General features: G+C 38.8%; 2 protein-coding genes across 3 annotated transcripts in view; one reads left to right on the top strand and one right to left on the bottom strand.

The window, feature by feature from the left end:
• Positions 1 to 251: 251 nt before the first annotated feature.
• DEK (DEK proto-oncogene) lies at positions 252 to 15,243 on the bottom strand. Its single transcript, XM_082235026.1, has 11 exons — positions 15,106 to 15,243; positions 13,312 to 13,446; positions 11,714 to 11,815; positions 11,174 to 11,283; positions 9,087 to 9,181; positions 7,644 to 7,764; positions 5,978 to 6,163; positions 5,112 to 5,247; positions 4,059 to 4,207; positions 2,288 to 2,356; positions 252 to 1,907 (listed from the first exon to the last, which is right to left on the bottom strand). Exons 2-11 carry the CDS (start codon positions 13,433 to 13,435, stop codon positions 1,896 to 1,898), a joined length of 1,104 nt encoding a protein of 367 aa, XP_082091152.1. The 5' UTR covers positions 13,436 to 13,446; positions 15,106 to 15,243; the 3' UTR covers positions 252 to 1,895.
• The window catches only part of RNF144B (ring finger protein 144B), a 75,448-nt gene continuing 65,480 nt past the window's right edge, over positions 15,123 to 25,090 (top strand). Inside the window, exons 1-3 of one of the 2 annotated variants that reach the window (XM_082235032.1) lie at positions 15,123 to 15,236; positions 16,822 to 16,941; positions 18,757 to 18,885. In XM_082235032.1, coding sequence (XP_082091158.1) covers positions 18,870 to 18,885 — 16 coding nt within the window. In that variant the 5' untranslated portion in view covers positions 15,123 to 15,236; positions 16,822 to 16,941; positions 18,757 to 18,869. Of the gene's footprint in view, positions 15,237 to 16,821; positions 16,942 to 18,756; positions 18,886 to 25,090 lie in introns of those variants that run through there. The other variant, XM_082235034.1, reaches the window with a different exon arrangement.

The raw sequence follows: 25,090 nt of genomic DNA on the forward strand, positions 1-25,090 counted from the left end.
TGATGAGCATGTGTGTGACTGTGCGTCAATCGGACACACCTAAAACGGTCACTGCCTGTATAATAATCCAGCCATACATCTGCTCAAGGTTAAGTAAGGGTTTGATGTGTTCACACCTCTAGCACAGATTACGCCTCAACATTTGGGTTTGGAATACTCTTGTATCTTATAAAGCAAGGTGATACACAACAGGCACCTTTGTTTCTGTATCATTTTTTTACTGTACATGTATTAAAATATCAAAATATACATTTTTCTTAAAGACATTTATTGAATACAAAACTTAGTTACACTCAGCCTTAATATAAAGGATCACATGCAAAGAAAGCAGTAAAAATGATAGATTGATCAGCTTACTAGTTGCCAACTAGTTTCAGAACATAGGTCTGTGACTTTTGACTCCTGAACAATACATTAGCAGAACTTATAATCAATACAGTAATGGAGGGGGTTAGTTACATTTCACATTATGACACATACTTGTTTGGCATTTATTGAGAGCTTTAAGTCATGATCATGTGTGCACATTAACAAAAAGTTTCATGAAACTTTTCATTAAATAAAACTTCATGAACAATTGTCTGCAAAACTGAGGTTTTAAATTTCAAAGCTTACACTGAATCAAAGCAGCAGGTGTCTATTAATACATTTAAACACCTATTCATTTTTCAATATAACCTAATTTTGGATACAGACACAGGAAACCTATCCAGTGGATACCACAAAGATCATGAAGTTATTCCTTACCATAAGGGAGCTTGATTTTATAGGGATTCTAGAACAGCTGAACACCAAAAATTGCATATGAACTTAGCTCATACCTTCAGAGAAGATTCTTATACTTACTGCAATTCTCAAAGCTTTTTTGGTTTTTCCTATGTATTTATTTCAATATGCAGGCTCAATAGAACTGTTGGGAAATGTACTTCAAAGTGAAGGCTACACCTTTACCTGCCTCTCACTTGACATCAGTTATGTGTGGGGCTGGGCCAGTGGGCATAATTTGGAAGCAGTCCCCTGCTGGGCCTAATTAGACCCACAGGGTAGAGGTTTGCCACCCTTTGGTGTAGGGTATCATGTCAAGCCTTTGGAACAAAATTAGCTGTAGTCCACTCTAGCAAGTTAAACACTGAAAAATATGAGTGCAATTATTCCCTTATAAGGCAAGAAACACCATCTTTTTAAATGCTAGTTAAACTTGTTTCCTAATTAATTTCAGCCTCATTCCTGAACACTGACACTGGTCATAAATCTTCTAAAACACACTGATTTTGTTTAAAAAAAACCAACAACCTGTTTTTAAGCATATATATACAAACAGAACGCTTTTAAAAGTACAAAAATAACAATTTGCAAGTTACTATGCTCTTCACAATTCTTAGATATCTTACACATGCAAGATAGTATAACATAATTTAGAGCATTCATGATCAGGACATGTGACTTCTTCCTGAATGAATGGTATGTATTCAAATTAAAAGTAATGCCCAATACTGCAGTATTTGACAGTCTTAGCATGTGTACATACAGATACAACAGTTTTCGTATCAACTGATTTTTAAAAAATTCTCTACATTACAATGCACTAAAACCTACAATAGCTATATTAAATCTGCTTGTACAAAGAAATTCCATGATGTACAAAGTAAAAGCAGGGAACATTGATGGCCATGCAGAAACCTAAGAATTGCATTAAATCCAATTTTTAAAAGTTAAAGTAATTTCCATTAACACTCAGAACATTAAGCCAGTAGAATCATCCCTGACTAAATACTATGTTATGCCCACCCAAAAGGGCGAAACAAAACAAAAATTAAAAAAAGGTTTTGCTGGTGTTTGTAAAATATTTAAATCCACGGGAACAAGTCTGCAGCATTCGTTTTCTTCCCATTAGATCATGAAATGAGCTAAAAAGAGAAGAGTTTGTGTACTTTTAATCTTTAACCTACTTTGTAAATCCCACTTCCCACAAACACATTGCTAAGGCTGCCATTTTAACAGCTTGCTTGGAAGGAAGTTCCAGGGGAATTGATGGGACTTACTTCCAAGTAAATATGGCTAAGGATGAACTACAGGCCTTTAAGGGTACACTGTGAAACGTTAGATAAGGGGGACTATCTTAAAGTTACTTTAAATTTACTGAGTTGAAACTAAGCATAATAAATGAGTAAAATTTGGGTGGAATTTCAGGAACAGAGATCTTCCTAGGTACCCAACATTTCCAAATTTAAAGAGCAGCTTTTAATATTTGGTTCATCACATGATATTTCATGGATCAAGTATTTACCTCTTTCACAGTCTTTTTGATGAAGACTTTTCTGTCAGACAAGTCATAACTGGGATAGCTTTCATACACCTGTAACAACCAATTTAACACAAAGGTAAGTCAAATAGTACATTCCGAACATTCTCCCAATGACTAAGGGTCAAACTGGTTGTACCACAAACAGTATCTCATTAGTTTTTTAAATACATTGAGAGCAGGCATGAAAGGTATGAATCTGGATTGGGACTACTGCATTTGGGGAGGCTGCTTTTTAAAGACTCATTAAAATTGTTCCCTCCCCCAGTTTGCACCACAGAAGTCAAATATTCAAAGCATAGTTAACCATATCCTTTGTATGTCGTGTCTGACTCCACTCCACTTTTCCAACATAACATAAAGACTTATATACTGTACTTACTTGCAAATATTTCTATTCTCTAACCTGACTCTCGCCATGCATGTAGAAGTGTATAATACACCTTTTGCAATTTAAATGTGAGTACCAGAATGGAGAGATTGCTTGTTTATTAAATTGAAGCATCTCCCTTACCTTTGATATTGCAAGGGAGGTATAAAAGGTAGATATAATATCCAAATAGACGTTTTTGTGTCAAAATTAGGACTGAGAAGACCCAGAGTCAGTTCTCTGGTCCATCTTGAAGAACCCTTAGATCACTCACAGTTTTTCAGTCTACCCTTCAGAGTTTTTTTGCAAGGACAGACTAGGGATTGTTTATTGCCCTGCCCTGAGCCCCTTGGAGGCAAAACAGGATCTGGAGAAACTAGGGGGTGACATGGGACCTATGCTAGTTATCTTTCAGGGGTTAACCTAAATATATTTTACTATGTTTAGTATAATTATACCATACTGTGATAATGGGATTATGACTGCCCCCAAGGAAAATAGACAGCATAAACTGAGTTCACTTGTCTTTTCCTGCACCAACAAGAAGCATAAGAATTTATGAAATGTGCATGCATTTTTACATTTGACTCTAAAGGTTTCTAACTGCAAACCAGTGATGGGGGGGGGGGGAGAGAAATCTTCACCGCTTCATCTTTCTTCAGATAATTAACAATGTGAAAGTAGCAAATAATGGATACTAACTGCAAATCAACGTTAGGCAAGGTTGGCAGTTTCGTGTCTATATAAAATGCAGTACAGTGGTATCTCGGGTTAAGAACTTAATTCATTCTGGAGGTCCGTTTTTAACCTGAAACTGTTCTTAACCCGAGGTACCACTTTAGCTAATGGGGCCTCCTGCTGCCGCTGTGCCACTGCCACGCGATTTCTGTTCTCATCCTGAAGCAAAGTTCTTAACCCGAGGTACTATTTCTGGGTTAGCGGAGTCTGTAACCCGAGGTACCACTGTACAAGGAAAACTAACATGGCAAATGAGATCACTCCCCAGGTATCTCCAATTTACTCTCCCCAGACCACATCTTCCTCTAGTTCTTTTGAATGTGTCCTTGAAATGTTATAATGTCCCTTGCTTGCCTGGATCAAGATATATGAGCAGAAACATTTGAATTTTGTTTGGACAGACTGTACCCTATACTTCTGTACAAATATAAAATTACATCTATTGCACCATCCACCACTGGCAAGTGGCCCCCAGAAGGGAATATGGCCCTTTGCTGAAAAAGGTTCCTCATTCCTGCTTTTAGGGCCACAGGGAGTTTTCCAAATTTCCCTAATTTGCAAAGGAAAACTTTCCAGAAAAATCCACATTACTGCTGTAAGCTGCAAGCAAAACAACGAAAGTGGAAAAATAATGTCATAAATCTGTACCTCTTTACAAATTTGTTTCATCGTAACTTCCTCTAGGTTTGCATTGGCCAGAAGCTTCTTCACTGTTTCTTTCAGCTCTTCATCTGTAGGTGGCTTTTTCAACTTTTTAATTAAAGGCTCATCATCCGAACTATCCTCTGACTCACTTTCTAAATGTAAAGATATTTTCCAATTAAAATGTGGATAATGATTTCTTTCCAATTAAACATTTTCACCTGGACCAAAAAACTGAATGACTTAGTTGTGTTCAAGCACTTTTGAACTTGGGCTTTTCAAATGGCAGCTGCCAAGACCAGCTAGCAAGCTTCTTTGGAAATGGAGAGAAGTTTCAAAAACTATTTATGGGGTTGTGGTTTCCCTTCTCTCTGCTCACATATCCCAGCATATCCCCTATTTGTTACATTTGATCTCCCAACTCTACCTACCACTAAAGGTCTCCTGCTCCCTTAAAACCATTGGCCATTTCCCTGTTGTTGCTGCCACCTACCTCCTCCCTGGGGTCCCTACAAAGCCATGTCCCAGGGAGGTCACTAGATCAGTCACTCAGCTACTCTACTGAGTCCAGGCTTTCTATGACTAAGTGCATGCACACAAGGTATGTAGGGTGATGTGTATTAACCTTAAAATCCAACCAGGCCAGAACAGGCAGTTAAAACACACATATATTATGGAACATAACAACTAGAAAAAGCAGCCACTTGATATAGAACACTCAGTTCTAATGCCCTATCTTAAGAAAACTCTCTTCTCCTTAAAAGCCATGCTAACTCTAACCATTTCTTTCCTCTCATTTCCCCCTTGTCTCTTCAGCCACTCTTTTTAAACTGTTGTTCTCAACCGACGCTCTTCACCTGCCGCTTGCTCTCACTCCTCCCAACATTCTACCACAATGCCCTGCTGTCAAACATTCTTCCATTCACCTTTCTGTCTTTGTTACAAAGCATCCATCTTTATGGCCCCCCACACTTTATGTAAGTATGTATAATTGTATTTGCATATACTCTTCTGTTCTTGTCCCTGTCTGCTTGCAGGACCCCAGAAAGATAGGTTCACCTTTTTTGGAATTGTTCTGATTCTTCTTGGTTGTGCTGCTATCTGCTTTCTTGACGTAAGCATTCTTTGTGCCCTTTTTGCTTTTCACAGCTGACTTTTGCTTGGGTTTTTCTTTTTTGGATGACTTTTTAGGTGGCTGTGGTGTGATAAAGAGAGCATCAAAGTCTATTACAATATAAAACACTCCTAACACTATGAAGCTTCTTGCTAAAGCATAGTTTATTGCTAGAAAGCACTCTTTGCAGCAAAGCCAAAATACACATGCAAGCTATTTGTAACTGCATTATTTGTATCTAGTTCTAATAATGCCCCTGCATTTTAAGAGAACATGCCTTTCTGCTTTTGCAGGGATACAAAAAGTTACCTTGTACCTTGTGAAGGTGGTGAACTGGCTATGTTTGGCCTGCTAACCATTTTTTTGTCAAACCCCCCCCCCCCAAGCCATCAGCAGATAGTGACAGTGTCCCATTGCTAGTATGCTGTCACTGTAAGGTTGCAATGGGTGATGAAGGTGTGAGGCTGAAAGGCGTTAGCTAGTTCTGTTGAGAACTGTACCTTTGTTTGAGGCGAGCACCAAGCATTTTTGTCCCTAAAATAACAAGTAATTATGCGAAGAACAATGAATCTATGGTACATTCCTATCAACACTTCTAGCAAACAAGTCTTTGTACTTTATCAGCATCTAGTCACTACTTTCAAGTTTAAGTCTGTTGATCACTAAGCAAATATCTTAAAAGTCAATAGGTCTATGGAATGAAAATATTTTTCTCTATAACCCTATCATCTTCAGCTCAATGCCCTTTAAGCAAATCAGAGAGCCTACTGTAGCTGGCCTTCAACATGGATAGTTTGCAAATAGATCCTACCTCCTCTTCACTTTCTTTATCTTCTTCAGATGATTCTTCTTTCTCTTTCTTTTCATCTTCCTCACTACTGGATTCATCTGACAGGATCTCAGGACATTTAGTGCGCTTGCCTTTCCGTGCTGTTCCAGAGCTACTGCGTTCCTTTTTCCCACTTTTGTTAGGTGTTCTCTTGGATTTTGGCAATGGCTATTAAATATTAAAAATTGAGGCAAACAAAATAGTTTTAAAACTCTCTATTTATAAGACTCTATAGGGGATAAGTAATTGCTTAGACCTTAACCACCTTCAAAGTGTTATCCTTTACTATGGTCATTTTGAAAAGGTACCATGAGATTACAGGTTTCTTTTAGAATGAAGTTATAGACATTACATACATGTATTATTTGAGGGTAATTATTCAATTGAAGGTATTTCTTCTATTAAAGATGGTCATACTGTGAGTTCTATTTCTTACGTAGCCAAAACAGTATCATATCTGTAGAATATGAGGAAATAGCAGATCTGGAGGGACTCCAAAGTTTGCATAAGTTAAAGTTGCCACAAAAGTTGTTGAGTTTTTTATGGGGGGGTTTAAAGTTGTTTATTTATATACCATCCTTCATTTGAAGATCTTTAGTAGGGGAACATCCTCCCAAAATAGCCCAATGAGGGGGAATGGAATTGCACAACAGCACTTGCAATGTTTTCTTGCAGATTCCACTTTTTATTTTAGCTATCAATCAGCAGCTTGAATATGGAAGACTGGCAAGTGCAATGCTGCCATTGAGTTTTTGTTTCCCATGACAGGAGCCATGTTTGATGCCAAATATATGGGTAATACCTTCCATAAATGTGGTTCCAGAGGAAAATTCTGGAAAGCAGTGACAAACTCAGGAAGGATTTCACTCCCCATTTGAAGAGTCTTATTGCAGTATTCCTGGCAGTGCTATAAATAAAGACATCTTTTTCTCTGTTTGTTTTCAGATGCCAGCCTCGCTGACTGTTGGTGTCTGTCTTTTCCAGAGAAGCAGAAACACAAAATTCAGAGACATTGCTTTTCCATTTTTAATAAATTGTTAGGTAATATTGCCTAATACTGTAAGGCAATGAGAACATAATTTGTTATTGAGCTTTTTACTCCAGGTTGAATGCCTCAGTCTCAAAACTCGTGGAAGAAAACTTGTGTTTTCATATACACAGTTCAATAGAAATGGCATATTTGTTTTTAAAAGGGCCTCCGCTGTAACAAATGTTTAATAGCTGCTGGGCATGGTCTCTGTATAAAGAACCTCAGAAGAGATACTAACGTGCAATCAAACCCTAGTGCTCTTGTAGTACTCCTTGTAAGGAGAATGCTACGGTTCATTTTCCCCTTGAGCTCTGCCTTTGTTCTGTTTCACTGTCTTCTTCCATCTCTCTTATTTTCCACAAGAACAACATATAATATATAATAAAGAAGCTAATAAGATGTTCACTAGTGGCTTAATAGAATTGTGGTCATATTACTTACATCTTCAGGAGCATATATGAATCAAGCAAAGCATATGTGTGATTTTGTGGTGGCGCAAGCCACACAAAACTCAACAACTGTTTGACATGGGACAGCAATAGCAACTCTACATAAAAAGCATGATCACCACAAAGATGATAAATGTAATCTAAATATAGCTTCATTATTATGTCTTACCTTGCCTGAAGGTTTTGGATGCATTAAGAAGTTTAGGATTCTGGCTACCAATTCACTATTAACTCCTGATCTTTCCAAATCAAGAACTTCACATATACTTTTCAGCATTGCATTTCTGTACCTAGAGAGAAATACCCTTTATTAAACATAGCTGATAAAAGTTGATCTTAATACACAGGAGCAAAGAGATAGTTTAGTTGACTATCTGAGCTTTCAACTATATCTTACAAGCATACAATTGATGAATTTATTATTTATACTCCACTTTTTGATTTTTCAAAACTCAAGGCAACTCACAAAAATTAAACAAACCACAGAAATGCAATCAATATTTTGACAATATTTCTTCAATGATTGCATGTCCCGTCTTATTAAAACAGTACTTGTAATAAAACTAGAAATACCAACCAGGCAGGTAGGAAATATTTTACAGCTAAGGACAGAATTCAAAGACAGAGTTCAAAGGGTATAGGGATTCATTTATTTAAACACCTTCTCAAATTTTTGTCAGTAGAAAGAAGCCACAGTATAGCTTTTATAGTTTACGCAAAGATCAATGGTGCAGCAACTGAGAAACCTGTGCAGGCCCTCAGGGAAAAAAATCACTCTTCAGAAGTTACAGCCAACCCCTATTTACCAACATGATTATACCACCATTGTCTAGAAGAGTCTGCGTGATAATGGAAGGAAGGGCAGCTTTTATGGGTTGCCATCTTTACCATAAGTCAGCCTAAGTACACTGGTAGCAGCTTATGCCCTCTCCATAGAGGGAAGTGCTGGAAATTGCACTACACTGGAAATTGGAAATACCAACTGCCAGGAGGAAAAAGACATTGCTACATGTGCAACCACAGATTCTGAATATCGTAAAACACATCACAAAATACAGTATTCCTTGTATACTTTTTATAACTGCAAATTTATTTTGGATAAATTTAAGTTCTACAAAAGTTCTGCACAAATATTAAGGTGGCAGAGAATTTTAAGTTTGAATTAAATGTTGGGGGCACAATTTAGCCAAAGGTATGCAAGTTTAAGTGCTTTTCATTTCAAGGGGGAAAATTAAGTATGTGTAACTCAACTATTAGAAAAATCACCAATATTTATGTGCTTAACTTTCACAAGACCATACCTCAAGTTTGTGCATGAAAATAGCAATATTTTATTGAACAAGATACTCACTTGTATCTTCAACTAAGTAAATTAGAAAAAATTCAGCACCAGTAAACCCATTCATTTTAGACATAAAATGTTCACATGTGTAATATAAAACTATCCTTCAGTAATGTTTATGGATATGGTTTGAAATACACTGAAGTTACTAACTCAAATGTGCAGGGATAGCAAACAGGGCTTAAAGCAGTTGCTCTGCTCAAGATTTAAAATGCATGTATTAACATAAATAATGAAACTTGATCATACTAAAAAGTTTTAAAATGTTACTTTTTCAACATCTCTTCCTTTTTCTTATATTGGTCACTTCCTTTTTCAAATGGAAAGCCACTGAACTGGCCCACATTCTTCTTTAATGAAGCAACCTAAAACAGAACACAATAACATGCATTTTAGAGTGGTATTTGCATTATACCAGGCAGGTCTTGATCCAAAGCAGTTCAACTAGGGCTTAGAATAAGTTTTCGTCAACAGAAAATTCAAGAGAAACAGGGTGCAACATTTCCCAAAAACAAACTGAGTTTACTGTCAAAGGTGTTGCTTCTCTGCCTATTTGCAGCTGCAATGATCACAATTTTTCAGAAGAGTCTTCCAGTTACCTAGGCAACACTTTTCTATCTTTGAAGACCACAGTGCAGTACAGTAAGGAAAGAGAGGAAAGTGTCCCTGCATTGTTGAGGCAGTTGTGCTGATCTTCTGACACATGATAATTATGGAATCAATTCAAAGGTAAAGCTGGGAAGGGTCCTCAGCCAGATAGCACAGTGAACATTAAGTTGCCGCTGAAGGAGCACTGCAAATTTGTAGCCTATAAACAAGGCTACAAGATTAGCACATAAATTTTTGCTCACCTTTGAATATAACTACCTAATTATGTATGAAATAAATAAGAGCAAATGTTAAAACCGCTCATATACCCTTATTTGATAAGGAATTTTTCAGGAAGAACCTCCCTCAATTTCTGTAAGACAGCAAGCTGCTACATACTGCAAATAATCACATTCATGAGAAACAAAAGGTACACTATTTTAAAAAAAACCAAAACACAAGTAAAAATATGTACTGAAATATTGGTAAGTTTGTATGGAATATGTTGTATAGAAGCTGTTTTCTATATAGACAAATTTGGATTCAATTGACAAATTATACAGGTAATTAAAGTATCTAAAAAGCAATTCATAAAGTAATTTTGCTCTTCATAACCAAGATAAGCTTAAGCATGTTACAAATAAAAATGTTAGAATAGTAATAGACAAAGTATATTAGAAGGCCTGTTATATCCTATGTATATAAGCCTTTCTATGCATGAGCAAAACAAACTTGCTTTCAACAAGTTCAACTTCTTCTCTCCCCCTGCATGACCTCAAAATCTCTGCTCCAGAGACTTGGAGGACAACCCAGAGCAGATTTTAGGAGGGGTGCAGGAGAGAAGGAAGCTCAAGTGTCCTTGAGGAAGCAGAAGTCCACATGTGCAGTGCTGGATAAAGCCCTTAGCAAAATAATTCTTCTTGTAGATTTTAATGTAGTCAAAATGGTATTATTAATGCCCAAGAGGGAGGTATCAGCGGGCTTGGGAAAACCAAGGTCTACATGCAAACGTGTGTGTGCAAAAGCAAGACTCCAAAACAACCCAGTAACCATAGAATGCTGACCACTGGGAGGTGGTGGTGGTGGTAGAATGCAAATCTGAGGGAGGGAGAATAGAATGGAGTTTCCTGGAAAGTGATGTGGCTGCAACCCTGAACAGGAGCACTCCACAATGCAATATTTTGTTACAGGGCCACTTGTTTTAGCAGCAATTTCAAACAAACCAAGGATGGAATGTGAGAATCAAACAGGCTTAAGGCCCCGAGCAAAGACAGGATTGTGCCAGTAACTTCTAGCACCAGCAGACTCTACATTTATCAATCTCAGGATTATTGAGAAAAAAATGAATATTCAAAGGGGGGGGGGATGGACAAATTAAAGTATAAAGACTTCATTCCAAAGTCCACTGGATAGGATCCAAATGACTACATCCAGCTTTGTAAGGCAAAGAGCTATTTGGATTCACTTTATTTCCACTGTAACCACCACATGGCAGATTGTTTTTGAAGAGATGGGAGTTTCAAGTACCCTTTGTATAGGGTCAAAAGCTCAAAGAAAAAAGATAATATAATTAATAATTCCAGGAAGCACAAGTAAGGCCTGGAAATGTAGTTTTCAAATACAAACCAGCTATTGGAAAGCCCACTCCACTGATTTAAATGGAATTTATTTTCATCTTAGGACTTTAAAGAGTCTCAGCCTTCAGAAACAAGGCCATTCTGTATTTCATGACATTTTCCAAAACAAATTTGATAGTTTTCTAAGCTTACTGTGCCTGGTCTGTTGTATAGAAGTTTGTGCAGATTTCGAAGTTCATCTGTTTTCTTCTTGCTTAAAAAGTACTGTATTCTTTCAATTTCACAAAGTTTTTGTCCCTTTCCTGAAAGGGAAAATGTATTACATTAGTCTATTTAGCAACATTAATACTTACTAATAGTTACTAGATTACACTTATGAGGTGGTTATAGTTATCAGTCAGATATATTTAAATGATTGTTGTATAATTTTTTGACAGGGGCTGTGGATATGTTTTTGTTTTTTGTTTTAAATTGTATGGGTCCTCCTTAAGATTACCTAACATGTTTCTGCTTGAAAGGCCATCAAGTGTTGAATTAAATTTAGACAATAATTTCAACATTTTGAAATAATGGTTCCAATGCAATCCAATCAGATGGGTGGTATATAAATAATAAAATTGGTATTATTTGTATTTGGAATTATTTGGAACAAGATGAGTTCTAAGTGCTTGCTACTTAAAAACATGTAAAGATAACTCATGCTCAATATACAGTATGCAAAAAATAACTTGCCTGGTGTAATTGTAAAAGGTTCTTTCTGTAATGAAGAAACTTGCATGGTCAATCTTTCTACTTTTTTCTTCTCTCTTTTTCCTTCAACAATGAGACTCTTTTCTGAAATAGACAATTATATATAAAATTTTGAAACACAGTTAGTTGCCATATAGAAAAAACAGACCTATAGATCAAAAGTACATATTTAATATTCTAAGAAACATTCTGGGAACACCCAAAACTGTAGCAAATTAGGCTTGGACTACAGATCTGCCATGGAGATCTATAGATCTGCCACCACACCTGTGGCAATTTACACTCTGAAACAGGGAATTCCAGGCTGGAATATTTCTGAAGGTTCGCTAAATGTTGTACTTATTTTACTTGTTAAAATAAATCTACAACAGCCCTTCTCTAGTCACGTAAGAAAACACAAACTCCTCCAAGCACTGTGAAGTATTGTAACTGAGAAGAGTTGTAATGGCAACTTATGAACAAGCGTTCAAGTTTGGCTCTGGAAAGGAGACTTTACATACATACCCGACTGACTCAACTTGATTCCTCATTCTCCACCTAACAAGAAATATTTGCTAGTTCCCACAGAAAGTATATGTTAATAAAATATATACTGACCTCAAAAAACTAGTCCCTCTATGAACAAACATGTCTACAGAGATTCTAATTAAAATTGAGAAACTAGATAGGAATAGTATCAGCAAGCCACTCATCATACTTTTCAATATCTGAACCCTGAAACAAAGGAAGTAACCATCAGAACTGGAATAATGCAAAACACAATGAGGAAGAGAAACAGCCCAGGTCACCTTTATTTATGCACAGAACTATTTAAACTCTAATTATCTAAAGCTTACAATCCAGTAATATATATGTATAAAGACTGTAAAATGACTATCAAACCAGATTATTGATTTCCAAATACTAAACTCACCATTTTGCCTAATATACAAGTAAATAAACAAATCATGTAACCTAGGTGCGTTTAAAACCCTACTCACATGCAACATAAAGTTCATACGAACAGATCACTGTTCCTATATAAAAATAAGAGGAAGGTGAAGAAGTGCTCATTCTCCATCACCTATACAAAACTGTCCACTTTATCCTACTTGTACTTCTTGGCTCTCCTACCTTTTTCTGAGCCCCAAGCACATCTGTACTCTCTGCAGAGCTGCCCATAACTTATTAATGCTCTAAATTACTAGAGAAAAAGCAACCCAAACATCTTCTCAGAAGGTTACAGTTTGATCTCAGTTAGAAGAGCTATCATTTTTTATTATCATTATTAAAAACAGAGTGTGCATATAATTTTACAGCATACTCAAAGATTGTTTTTAACTAATTTTCCATAAATGCATCCGTAAAAATGTTTCATCTCCAGTGTCATCTAATACTGGACATTGAGGGGAAAGTGCTTTTTCTTTCCAGCTGCAGCTTTTCACATTATGTTGGACTCCATTCTAGAGTGTTTTTGCTTGGATGGGGGCAAGGGACTACATCTGGAGAGCTTTCTAAAATGTCCTGCTGCACATACATCTTGACCTAAATATTTAGCTTAGTGCAAGTTCTAGTGTTGCTTCACATTAGCGTTTTTCTACCTTTTTCCTCCTCCTCGTCCTCCTCCTCTTCTTCACTATCTTCAACTTTGTCCTCAGTTTCCGGTTCTCTTTCTTCTGTTTGTTCAGCAGACAGTGAACCATCTTTTTCAGTTACAGATGACATGGTTGGTTCTTCTGCATGAAAACACAGGGGAAATATAATGTCAATATGACTGCTATAAAATAACATTTGACCGTGTGCCCTTCCATCATTCTTGCAACATAGAAAGGAATTCTCCTTAACAGCAAGTTCTCATATACCACATTATTAACAGTTGTGTGACTGTTTTACTATAAGTTTACATCAACAACATATGGCTAATAAATATGCCGCAAAGTAAAAGCTAGGGCTGAAGGACAAATGAAAAAACATTTACGGAAGTTGGGAGTAAGCAACTGCTTCTTCTGAGAAGGAATTTTCCCCCATACAACTGATTATACATAACAGTGTTTAATCCTCTGCAATTTTACACAAATCTAGCTATAGCCTCCTTTGTTAAAAATAAACTTTCTAAAAACTAGTTTTAATGACATAAAAATACAGGCAGCATCTGAAGAAGGAAAGAGTCAAGTTCCTGTGATCTGTATGGCTACTTATTCCTCATGGTCTTCGCACGCTTTTACACCCACACTTATTACCTGTAATCCAGTGAAATAGTTCTGGGGGCCAAGTTCAGAAGTATGCAAATATTGGACACTGACTGAAGCATGCAAGCTGAACACGTGCTTGCAAAATAAACTGTATACACTTTGCATAAATTATTTTGAGCTTCCTAGTTATAAAGGATTCCTAGTTATAAAGGTCCCAAGTGACTTAAACATGGCATGTCTTTTTAACAAGATTTCACAAAAGGAAGGAGGTAAACAATCCAAACAACTTGGAAATCTGCTATCCTACACGGTCACACATTATGTTAATAGTGTGGTGCAGGCATAATTTGATGCCCCATAAATAAGGTATGTAGTAGAATGACAACTTTCTTATGTTTCCATGCACCAACACTAACTTGGATCATATCCCCACTTCAACCAAAAATATCTGAAGCCCACCCAGAGGTCAAAACAAAACATGCAGCAGACAGTACTGTACTGTTTTTCACCCCATTATGTGAAGTTTCTATTTAAACTTTTACATACACCTATAAAAAACCACCAGCACACGGAAGCCACTTTATGCATCCGAACAAGTGGGCTCTAAAATCCATTCAAACTCCTGCTGGTCTTTCTAGGACTGCCGTTCTTTCTTCTTCCTAAAACAAATTAAAGCAGTGACGTTTTTGGAATACGGGTTGTTGTTGTTGGGGGAATGTTTCCGTTGGCTTTTGCTTTAGCACGACAGAAACTCCGAGCAAAACGGAACATTTTGAAAGAATCCCGCTGGCAAAACAAACGCGACTCCATGCTCCAACCATCTCTTCCTTAAGGATTTATAGGCTCCAGGATTTTCTGGACCGAGGCAGAAGAAGACAGAGAAAGAGTGGTAGCCCTCATCCCGCCCCCCACCCCCTCCGTGTTCAATCTGCCCCTCACTATAAGTAAACGGTTAAGCCCCCCACAAGGGCAATAATGTCAGGCGAGAGGATTCCGGCGGGAAACGCTGAAGAGACGTCAAGGCCGGGCGGAGGGAACAGAAATCCTGTCAGGCTCCGAGCAAGGAGGCTCCCTGCCGCCTTAACCGTTTCCCACAGAGCGGGCTGCGCGCGGCAAACGTCGCTTCCTGGGCGTTCGAAACCGCCACCCAGGCCGTTAGGACCTCGCCTTCGACCGTTATCCCGGGAGCAACGGAACACTCACCTCGTCGCGAGACGGACACCTCGGGGCACTTCTGAGAAAGTGTCAGCAGCAGCGATGGCGCACGGCCACGGTTTTTCTTAAAAAAGAGAAAGGAAAGATAAAGGGGGGGGGGAAACCTCACCACCCCTCAGGTAACAAGAGCAGCGGCTGGTAGAGACTTAAGGAGGGGGGCGGGACCAGACGTGAGGCTGTTGCTCACTCTTCCCCAGGAAAAAAAATAAAAACCAACAACGTTTCAAAATGGCGGGTTGTCAAAGGGGAAGAAGGAAGCGGGAAATCTCTGGCCAATCGGCGCTCGGGACGTCGGGCTTGGGAGGCGGGGTTTTGAGAAAGTGACGGGCAGAAAGGAAAGGCCTCGCGCCGCGAACTGGGTGAAAGGGAGGTTTTGTGTTTGGCAGGGGGAAAGCTCCACGGCGCATGCGTGCAACTGGGGGCGGGGGCGGTTCGGAAGTTGCCATGGTGGCGCCCTCGAGCATGCTTACTGCTGTGGTTGGGGGGCCCGTCCGAATGGTTTTTTTTTTTTTTTAAGCGGCCGTAAGACGAAAGCCGTAGGACGCGGGTGGCGCTGTGGGTAAAAGCCTCAGCGCCTAGGGCTTGCCGATCGAAAGGTCGGCGGTTCGAATCCCCGCGGCGGGGTGCGCTCCCGCTGCTCGGTCCCAGCGCCTGCCAACCTAGCAGTTCGAAAGCACCCCCGGGTGCAAGTAGATAAATAGGTACCGCTTACCAGCGGGAAGGTAAACAGCGTTCCGTGTGCTGCGCTGGCTCGCCAGATGCAGCTTTGTCACGCTGGCCACGTGACCCGGAAGTGTCTCCGGACAGCGCTGGCCCCCGGCCTATAGATGTGAGATGGGCGCACAAACCCCAGAGTCTGTCAAGACTGGCCCGTTCGGGCAGGGGTACCTTTACCTTTACCTTTAAGACGAAAGCGCATTTGCAACTCCTGAAGGGGAAAGGGACCAGAGTGCAGCCCAATGAGAGCTCTGGTTCTTCTGCCAGCTCAGGCGCACTAAGCATAGAGAGAAAACCCCGTGTCCATATTGCCACCGATCTGTAAAATCTACCAACAACAACAACAATTTATTATTTATACCCGGCCCATCTTGGCTGGGTTTCCCCAGCCACTGGGTGGCTTCCAACAAAATATTAAAAATACATTAAATACTATGCTTCTCCTACAGCCGCGTTCAGGATTGGAATCAACTATTTATTGTATTTCTATTTAGATTTGTATACTGCTTTTTTACCAGAATCCCCAGTGTGACTCATAACATTAATAACATATTTCCGTTGAAAACCTTCTAGTTTCAATAATAAAAGACTACAATACAGTGGTACCTCAGGTTACATACGCTTCAGGTTACAGACTCTGCTAACCCAGAAATATTACCTCGGGTTAAGAACTTTGCTTCAGGATGAGAACAGAAATTGTGCTCTGGCAGTGCAGCAGCAGCAGGAGGCCCCATTAGCTAAAGTGGTTCTTCAGGTTAAAAACAGTTTCAGGTTAAGAACAGACCTCCGGAATGAAATAAGTACTTAACCCGAGGTACCACTGTAAATGGACTCTCGAGGAGAGATGGGAGCACAAGAGAGAAAACAGGGTAGAATAGATATAGTATATGGGTAGGTTATTGGGTGAATGAAAGGCAATGCACCTGTGTGCAATGTATGTCACTGAGTGTGTCTGATCTACTTGGGCACATGTGCTTTTGTTTACAGGTATCAAAATGATGCAGTCTTCAATATCCCTGCCTTCGAAAGTAAAATTAGATGGAAGATTCTACAATATGTACAGATGCATGAAATATCCTCAGCAGAATTGTAGGAAGTCTGTAAGAGGTACTGTGGGCTAGTGGTCATGTTAAAAACCATGTTAGTAATTCTTTGTAATATTTATTATTTAAATAATAAAACCTATGAAACTTGGCTCCATTCACACTGTAGTCTGATACCTACTTTCTAGGATTAAGTCCCTCTGAACTGCACACCTCTGAATAGGATTGTGCTGTTAGAAACAGTTATTCTTTCCATTCGTGGTGAATTATGTCTTACAGAGAACAACATTGTTGGAATAAATGTGTTTTGTTTCTGTTGACATCCACTAAGTTTATAAAAATGTAATTAAAAATAAATATTACTTCTAACTATTGACGGATCAAGCACACACTAGCGAAAATTCCACTGACCTCCAGCTCCTCCTTCCAGTCCAAAGGGCAAAATACACATCAAGATGGGTATGTAAAAAACAAAACTGAAATCTAAAACTGAACAATTCCAGATAGAGGCTGCTGTTATCTTGAATGCTAGCGTGCAACTCTGTAAATGGAGCTCTGCCTAAAGTAACAAGGACAGTAGATAGTGATTAGGTACTGTGGAATAAAAAGCTAAGCTAATAATTATGTTATCACATCTTCAAAGACTGAGGAGTATTGTGATGAAACAAAAGTTTAAAATCACGATACAGAGACTTCATATATTGTTACGTTGCTGGTCTCACATAATAAGACACAAGTCTAGTTCAGTCATAGCTACAAAACATAAGAATGAGCCTGAACAATCTTTGTGTTCACACACACATGTAATCTGGAAGCCTTTGCACAGTTTTCCATTATGCCTAAACTTTGAGAACTGCTTTGTTCTAATGGTTCATTGACGAGCCAGGGTATCAAATAATGGATTGCTGTTGCATCTAAGAACGTTAGAATGGTATTTATTTCATTGACTTTGATGGATCGGAAATGCTAACCTCTCTTCCAGGCTGGATTCATACAATGGCATCAGTCTTCATAGCATTTTGAAGTTAATTATGTATTTGTATGGTGTTCAAATCATGATATGAATTAAACAAAAAAGTGGCTGGCTTCTTTTATGTAAAAGTTCCTGCAAGCTTTATGCTCTTAATTCTGGGAAAGTTGCCTGTAAAAAATATATACACATTTATTTGTATCAAATCACCTGTGAATTGACTACAATAATATTCCTCTGTAAGTCTGGTCATAATTATAAACTACAGACAAAGAATATTTCAGATTTGTTTCTTTTATTTCAGAACAGATATAACTATGTTTTACAGGTCCATTCTGTTTTTTTGTGCAGTTCTTATGAGTATCCATATATTAAATATTTGTTGGGTATATATTAAATGCAGTGAGTACACAGGATTCCTTTCTTTTGAGGTTGAGCTTCCTTATTCCGCACCCCAACACACAGTAGCTGTGGCAGTCCTTAAGAGACAGACTCTTTCTAACACTCTACTCTTGAAATGCAGAATGAATTTGCCTTTTGTAGGAAGAGGAGGAGGAGGAGGAGGTGCCTTCTGACACAAACTGCCTGTATCAATTGCAGTGAGCAGACCGTTACAGTTGTAAAACCCCTCTTCAGACTAGGCCAGTTGCTGGAGGAGCAATTGCACTATTCACTACCCAAACCAAATATATGTGGCAAAGAAATCCCAGTAATTGGTTGCCTAAGACTGCTGAGGTATGCAGATTCTGAACTGCAGCTCCTTTGGAAAACATAGAAGGGTGATAAGTTAGGGTGAAAGGGAGTATAGAAGGCAAACAAGAGTTTAAAAAGGACTATGTAGTTGCAGAAAGAGATTTTTTGAGACGTTACCTGAAGCTGTCATTGGTTTCTTTATCTGCTGCATGGAAGAAATGGCTGCATTTCTGAAAGAAGAAGCAAGCTGTAACCAGTGAAAAGAAATCCTGGACTGCTTGCAACTCTATTAACTGCAAAAGCACAGGAGAAAAGTGAGATTCCCCTCTATGCACCTGGACAATGGTAAATATTAGGCTTTTTCCTATTTATTGTCATTCATACTGTGGATTTAATCTTCTGTCTCCTGAACATGTCTGCCTGCAAGTTTCCTTCTGCAAACCATCAGCTTTATACCACTATGGCGAGGCATTGCTTTCATATTTGTGGTGATGAGATGTGTGTGTGTGTTAGTTCAACTCTGCATGTTGGGCATGATGCCTTCTAGAGGATCAGTTACTCTTTTACCACAGTTTTCTTGAAGCAGCTACACCCATTAACATAGCATTGCCAGTCTGCAAACACAGTAAAAACTTGTGGTTCAGTTGAAGTTAGTGAAAATTTGCCATTGAGTTAAAGAGATCCAGAAAGTTGTTCGTTCAGCCCTAATCAGGACATCACGGATCTCCACAAGTTAAATACATTTTGGAACATTTTCCAGACCAAGCCATCTCCTTGCAAAATATTATCATACCCTAACATCTGACAAAGTAAATGCATACTGTACATTAGTCTTAAAATCAGGTTTGTGGTGGGGAAACAAATTACTTCTCTGGAGTGTAATGGCATGTAAGGTAATAGTTTCCAAATTTATATTTTCTTGTAGCATGCAAAAATACATGTTCCCGTTTAGCTGTTTATTTTTGTTATGTAGGGCTTGGGTCACACATTTTCAGAATTGTGGAGAAGTTTTCATTTTCATCAGAACTGTTGAGACAAGAATGTTGGTTTCATCGTGGCTAACAGAATGAGATCAGGAATTCCCCACTCAAATCTTGCTCTGCCAAGAACTTGTCTTAGGCAAGCCACTCTTTCTCATCCTAATATTACAGGTTTGTTGTAAGGATTAAACTAGATCCGTGTGCTGCGCTGGTGCCGGCTCGCCAGCTGCAGCTTCGTCACGCTGGCCACGTGACCCGGAAGTGTCTTTGGACGGCGCCGGCTCACGGCCTCTAGAGCGAGATGAGCACGCAACCCTAGAGCTGGACACGACTGGCCCATACGGGCAGGGGTACCTTTACCTTTGTTTCTTATTTATTTGAAGCATTTTTGCACCTCTTCAGTGAAAAATGCACTCAGAGCAGTTTACAGAGATAAGTAAAATGGCAGTCCCTGCCTTCAGGTTCCAAATCTAGACGACAATTCAAAAGGAAGACTGATGGGGAGAAGAAAAAAAGCAATTTTGTGCACTATTCATTGGTTACAAGGTTTAAAGACCAGGTGAAATGGAGACAGTTTAAGGAGAGGAGCAACCAAAAAGTTGCTGGTTGCTCAGCAGGTACACTGGTGGGACTCTTCTTCCCTTCTTTTTGTCCATTCTAGAAATGGAGAGTATGACTGTTGATTCTTCTTGATCTCCCAGCAGCTTGACGGTGGCATCCTTGTGGGGCAAATGTATGAGTTGGGTATTGGGGGTATTGCATTGCAATGACTCCATGTCAACATGATGGCTGGCTCCAGAAGGCAGTTCTTGAAACATTGGCTCCATGGGTTCTCCAGTAAGGTTCTGTTCAATTAATTGGACTTTGGTGTATTTTTATTGATAGGCAGATCTTCTGGTATATCTGGTAGGTTGTTCTCTAGGCTTCCTATGCTAAAATAGCATTCCCACTCCCTGTATTCATTTGGGTTCCTGCTTTTTGGCTTCTATTCTGTTCATAGTTTTCAATCCAAGCTTCATTCATGTTCCCTTTGCTATTATTCAACTGGGTATTTTTATATTCTTTATTTTTATGTGCAAAATTGAGGCTATTTCCTGTTATTTTTAAAAGGAAGTAATTGAATCGCATGATATGTTTAACAGTCCCACGATACATTTTAACAGTCATTAACAAAAATCCAGTTTTCCACTGCCATTAACAATATTCTTGTTGCGTGGTTGATAAGATGCTAATTTCTTCAGGAAATACAGGATCTGTGGCAAACACAGCCATTGTTCCCTGCTGTTCATAGGGCAAGGTTTTCTCTAATCTCACTGAACCTCTACTTTTGTCCTTATTCTGCTTTATTTATTTTTCAAGGCTCCTATAACTTGCCAAATATTTAACTATCCAGGCTAACTATGGAAGGTATCAAATCCTTTTCCATCTAAAAGAAACAAAGTGAGAATTTTTTAAAAAATTTTTTTTTTGCTATCAAGAGGATATTTAAAGTCCACTGTGGTAAAATTTTGGTCAGGTCAATGGCTATTCTCTAATTTTCCTAATTTATTCTTTATTTGTACTGGATTTACCAGACAAGTCAGCACAATCATATGAACATCCACATGGTGGTGTTGTGTCAGGAAGGAGATCACATATACTTTGGTTCACATGCTTGGTCAGCACAACACAAATGTGAATGAATGAATTGTTTATTATGGTCACAAGCAAATAAAATTTGGTATGGAAAGAAAACATATAGCTCATTAAAACAATTAAAAACAGACAAATACAAACACACATTTCTCTCTCTGAAGCCAATAGAAAGCTTTTCCTAATCTGCACTGAAGTCAAAAATTGTTTTTCCAACCCTCTCAGTAACACTGGAGGAAACATCCCTTAAACAGAATGATACAAAATTAGGACATATTCCCAGGGGAGTTCGGAGTAGAGGGAGAATTAACTTCTCTCACTACACAGGCTACAGTACAGCATAACATGGTCAACAGGTTCTGCTCCAGCTCCACAAATACAACCTGTCAAGAACTGAAATCTTGCTCACTTAACAGTGCAGAATGTAGCACATTAAAATAAGCAAGGATAAATGCTCTCCCATTTGAACGATGATTATATAGTTTAGGGGTTTGCTAAACAGTACTGAAATGCAGAGTTTGTTACTGTGAAGATGTAAGACGATTAATTGCTGAACAACAAAAAAACTGGGCCTCCTTTGACCTATAATTGCAGCAAAATTGAGGAGAGAAGCCCAGCCTAAATATCTTCTTCCCACTGACTAATGAAAGAGTATGAGAGTATGAAAGAATATGCTTTGCAGCTACTGAAAAGCATAAATATAACCACAATTTCAGGACATGATCTCAACAATTCAGCTGACTGAATACACACATCCAAATAAATAGCTGTGTTCCCCACACAAGATAGTAAACCCAGTATCTCCTGGAGGAAAGCAGACGGAACTCTTTCCACCCGGGAGTTTAACCCTGAAATCCAAATGGGAATGCTGTAAATTGGGTCATGGACTTAGATCATAGGCTTGAATAACAGGAGATAAAGGGACACTTTGCATAAGGAAGAACCCTGAAATAACATGCCAGCTAGAACTTCACAATGTGACTGTGATGCTCTTACCATTCCCAGCAGCTTCACTGGGAAGGGCAACATTTGAACCAATCTTCTTTCTTGGAGGAAGTAAGCTGTGCCTTTACCAGCAGCTTGACCAGAAGAAATTTAATAGGTGATTCCCCCCCTCTTCATGGACATAAACAAAGGAAATAGATTCCCCAGTGAAGTCCTTGCATATTACACTATAGGTAAAAGTACTGCAGTAGAGCCAATTAAAAGGATGGCAACTCTGTTGTCTTGAAATAAAGGGATAAGGAAGTAAATCTCCTAGTCAGCTTGGTGGATGCAAAACACTCAGTGAACAACTGAGGAGACCTATGGATGTGGCTGGTATTGAAGGAACATCCATTATTTTCAATGACAGTGTATGCTGAAGTGATATTCTCACAACATGTCAACTCCTAGGCTTAGCATACCAGCTGTAAGATGGAGTTGCAAATATATAAAACACCTGGCCAGATTCAAGTTGTAGTCGGCATGCTATATGAAGACCAGAGTCTGTACATGTGAATTTAACCAGCCTGACATAAAATAAGGAATACTGGAAACTCATGGCTCCTCATATTTCCTTGTTTTGAGGCGGCCCACATTAGTGAAACCACAACATATTTTCCTCTTGGAATTCCTGACACTCCTTGAGTCTTCTGGAATTAAGCAAACAGATCAGATTTTTGTGGCATGGCAGCTTTTTCTGACCTTATTAAAAACCCATGTTAATTCCATCCATGTCATTTCAGTTTTACAGGCATGTAGCCTGCGTTAACTAGGATCTTATCTGTGCAGATCATATGCCAAAAGGGCTTGGCATTTTCCTTCAGCAAAAAGGGCCTTGTGTTATTATTATTATTGCAACTTTTAATCCTCATTTGAAGGTCCACAAAAAGTACATCTGTATTACAGCGTAATCCTATACATGTTCACTCAGAAGTCAGCCCCATTAATGTAACTGGCGCTTATGTGTGTATAGTAGAGTTAAACTTTCATCACACTTGCTAGTCCTTTTCTGGTGACACGATAGTGTGCTAACATGCTAGGAGGGGTGGATGGGAGTTGAGTGCACTAACATCATCCCCTGTTGTCTTTCTGCTACTTTCAAACTTGTGGAGGGAGTGGGGAGCCTCATGTGCTCATTTGAGATTTGAGATTTGGGGGTTTTCAGGGTTTAAAATGATTGGGTAGCAGGTAGAGAAAGCCCCCAGCTTCACAAGATCTGTGAGTTAGAGGTCAAATGCAAAGACAATGGCATGTGGGTGGCATGAAGTGTGCTAGCCCCTCTCACAGGTTAACTCAACACATTACTCCAAGACTTGAAGAGAAATTTAGTGTTGAGAGATTGCTGGGGCATGCATGACCTGAGTCGGGGGCGGGGCGCAGCGGTCTACATACAGGGAAAAAATGCTTTAAATAAGTCAGAAATTAAATCATTATAAGAAAAGAAAAAAACCCTATGCAAAAACACTCTAGAAAGGTTTTGTGCTCTCTGGCACCATCTGGTGTTGCATGTTTATAATGTATTCAAGTCGCTGCTTTTTTGACTAAAGTAGCTGAGTCCAGGGTCTGCAAGCAAAGGTCTAGCATATTTGCAAAAGGATTTACAGTGTAACCCCACAAGTAATATATATAGGTAGTATACCTCCTGCCAAATACCTTCAGGATTGCTCCTTTGAGTTTGATTGATGACACCACAGAAAGTTGGGCTCTGGAAGTCCCAGTCCCTATTATATCACCAAATGTTCTGTCCCCTGGGAGTTCCACTCTGGAAGATATGATCCAGGAAACAGAAGTCATGTGTTTCTGAATCTGGATCTTGCCCATCATTCCATGGCAGAGGATGTTTGCAGATTCTCCTTTTAGATATTTGCCAGAAAAGCAAAATCTAGATGTACATTACTTGTGCATCTTAAAGAATCATAATGTGAATAAAAGCCAAATTGATTTGGTCTTACTCTAAAAGCCCTTGCTTCCACTTTCTGCAACACATTAATCATACTGGATAGTAAAACGATGCTCTTACTCTGGTTTTCAGCAATTTTATGTTTATTTTATTCATTTATTCCAAAATATACTGCAATAAAGCAAATTCCGCAAACAGAGCTTTACATAAGAAATACAGAAGCAATATAATACTTTGGTCTTCAAAACAGAAATATTTTAGTGTCCGTTTAGAAATGAACAGCTTTATATAATCTCTGATTTTGCTAATCTAGGAAATAACTCTATTTCACCCAGCGACTTCAGAAGGCGAAGGAAAATGTACATTTAAATAGCAAGTTCTACAGAAACGGCCTGGCATATTTTCAAAAGGGTACAGTGTTACACAAAGACGCAACTGTGAAAGTAGCAAGCTTTCAGACCACTTACTGCAGTTCTCATTTCAAGGAATGGAAAAGTAAACATTAAGCAAAGAAGGTTAAATCTGTATCTAGAATAGCATAATAAACAAAATTTAAGATTGTTGGCTGGCCCATTGCTGTTGTGAATATATTTATTATTGTATAATGGCTAATTTTGCTTGCTTAGCACCTTTTCCCAGTCCCTGCACTGATAACCCAAACAAGCGAATACCATTGTCAGTGTATTAAAAAGAGATTTTGGTCTTGTAAAACAGTTTTAAGAATGCAAATGGCAGTGCAATACAATACGGAAAGCAGTCAACTGATCATGTATGTCTCAATTTCTCTTCTAATTGGCAGACTTTGGTACTTTTGCATCCCCTTCTAGTGAATGGAGTTTTCCCCACTGCTCTTCTCGGCTGTTTGGCTCCACATGGAATCAATATTCAGAAAGGGAAGGGAATCCCATAATTCAGCAGGACAATGCATTTGCTACCATTTGTCCATGGAACATCCTTGCCCTTTATTGGTGCAAACAGTTTGGATGGCAGTTAGAATACTTTTCATAAATCCTGTCAGGTATGTTTGAATGACTACACACACACACCTGGCAGT

This window comes from Podarcis vaucheri (genome assembly GCF_965113315.1).
Source record: "Podarcis vaucheri genome assembly, chromosome: 8".
NCBI classification, from domain to species: domain Eukaryota; kingdom Metazoa; phylum Chordata; class Lepidosauria; order Squamata; family Lacertidae; genus Podarcis; species Podarcis vaucheri.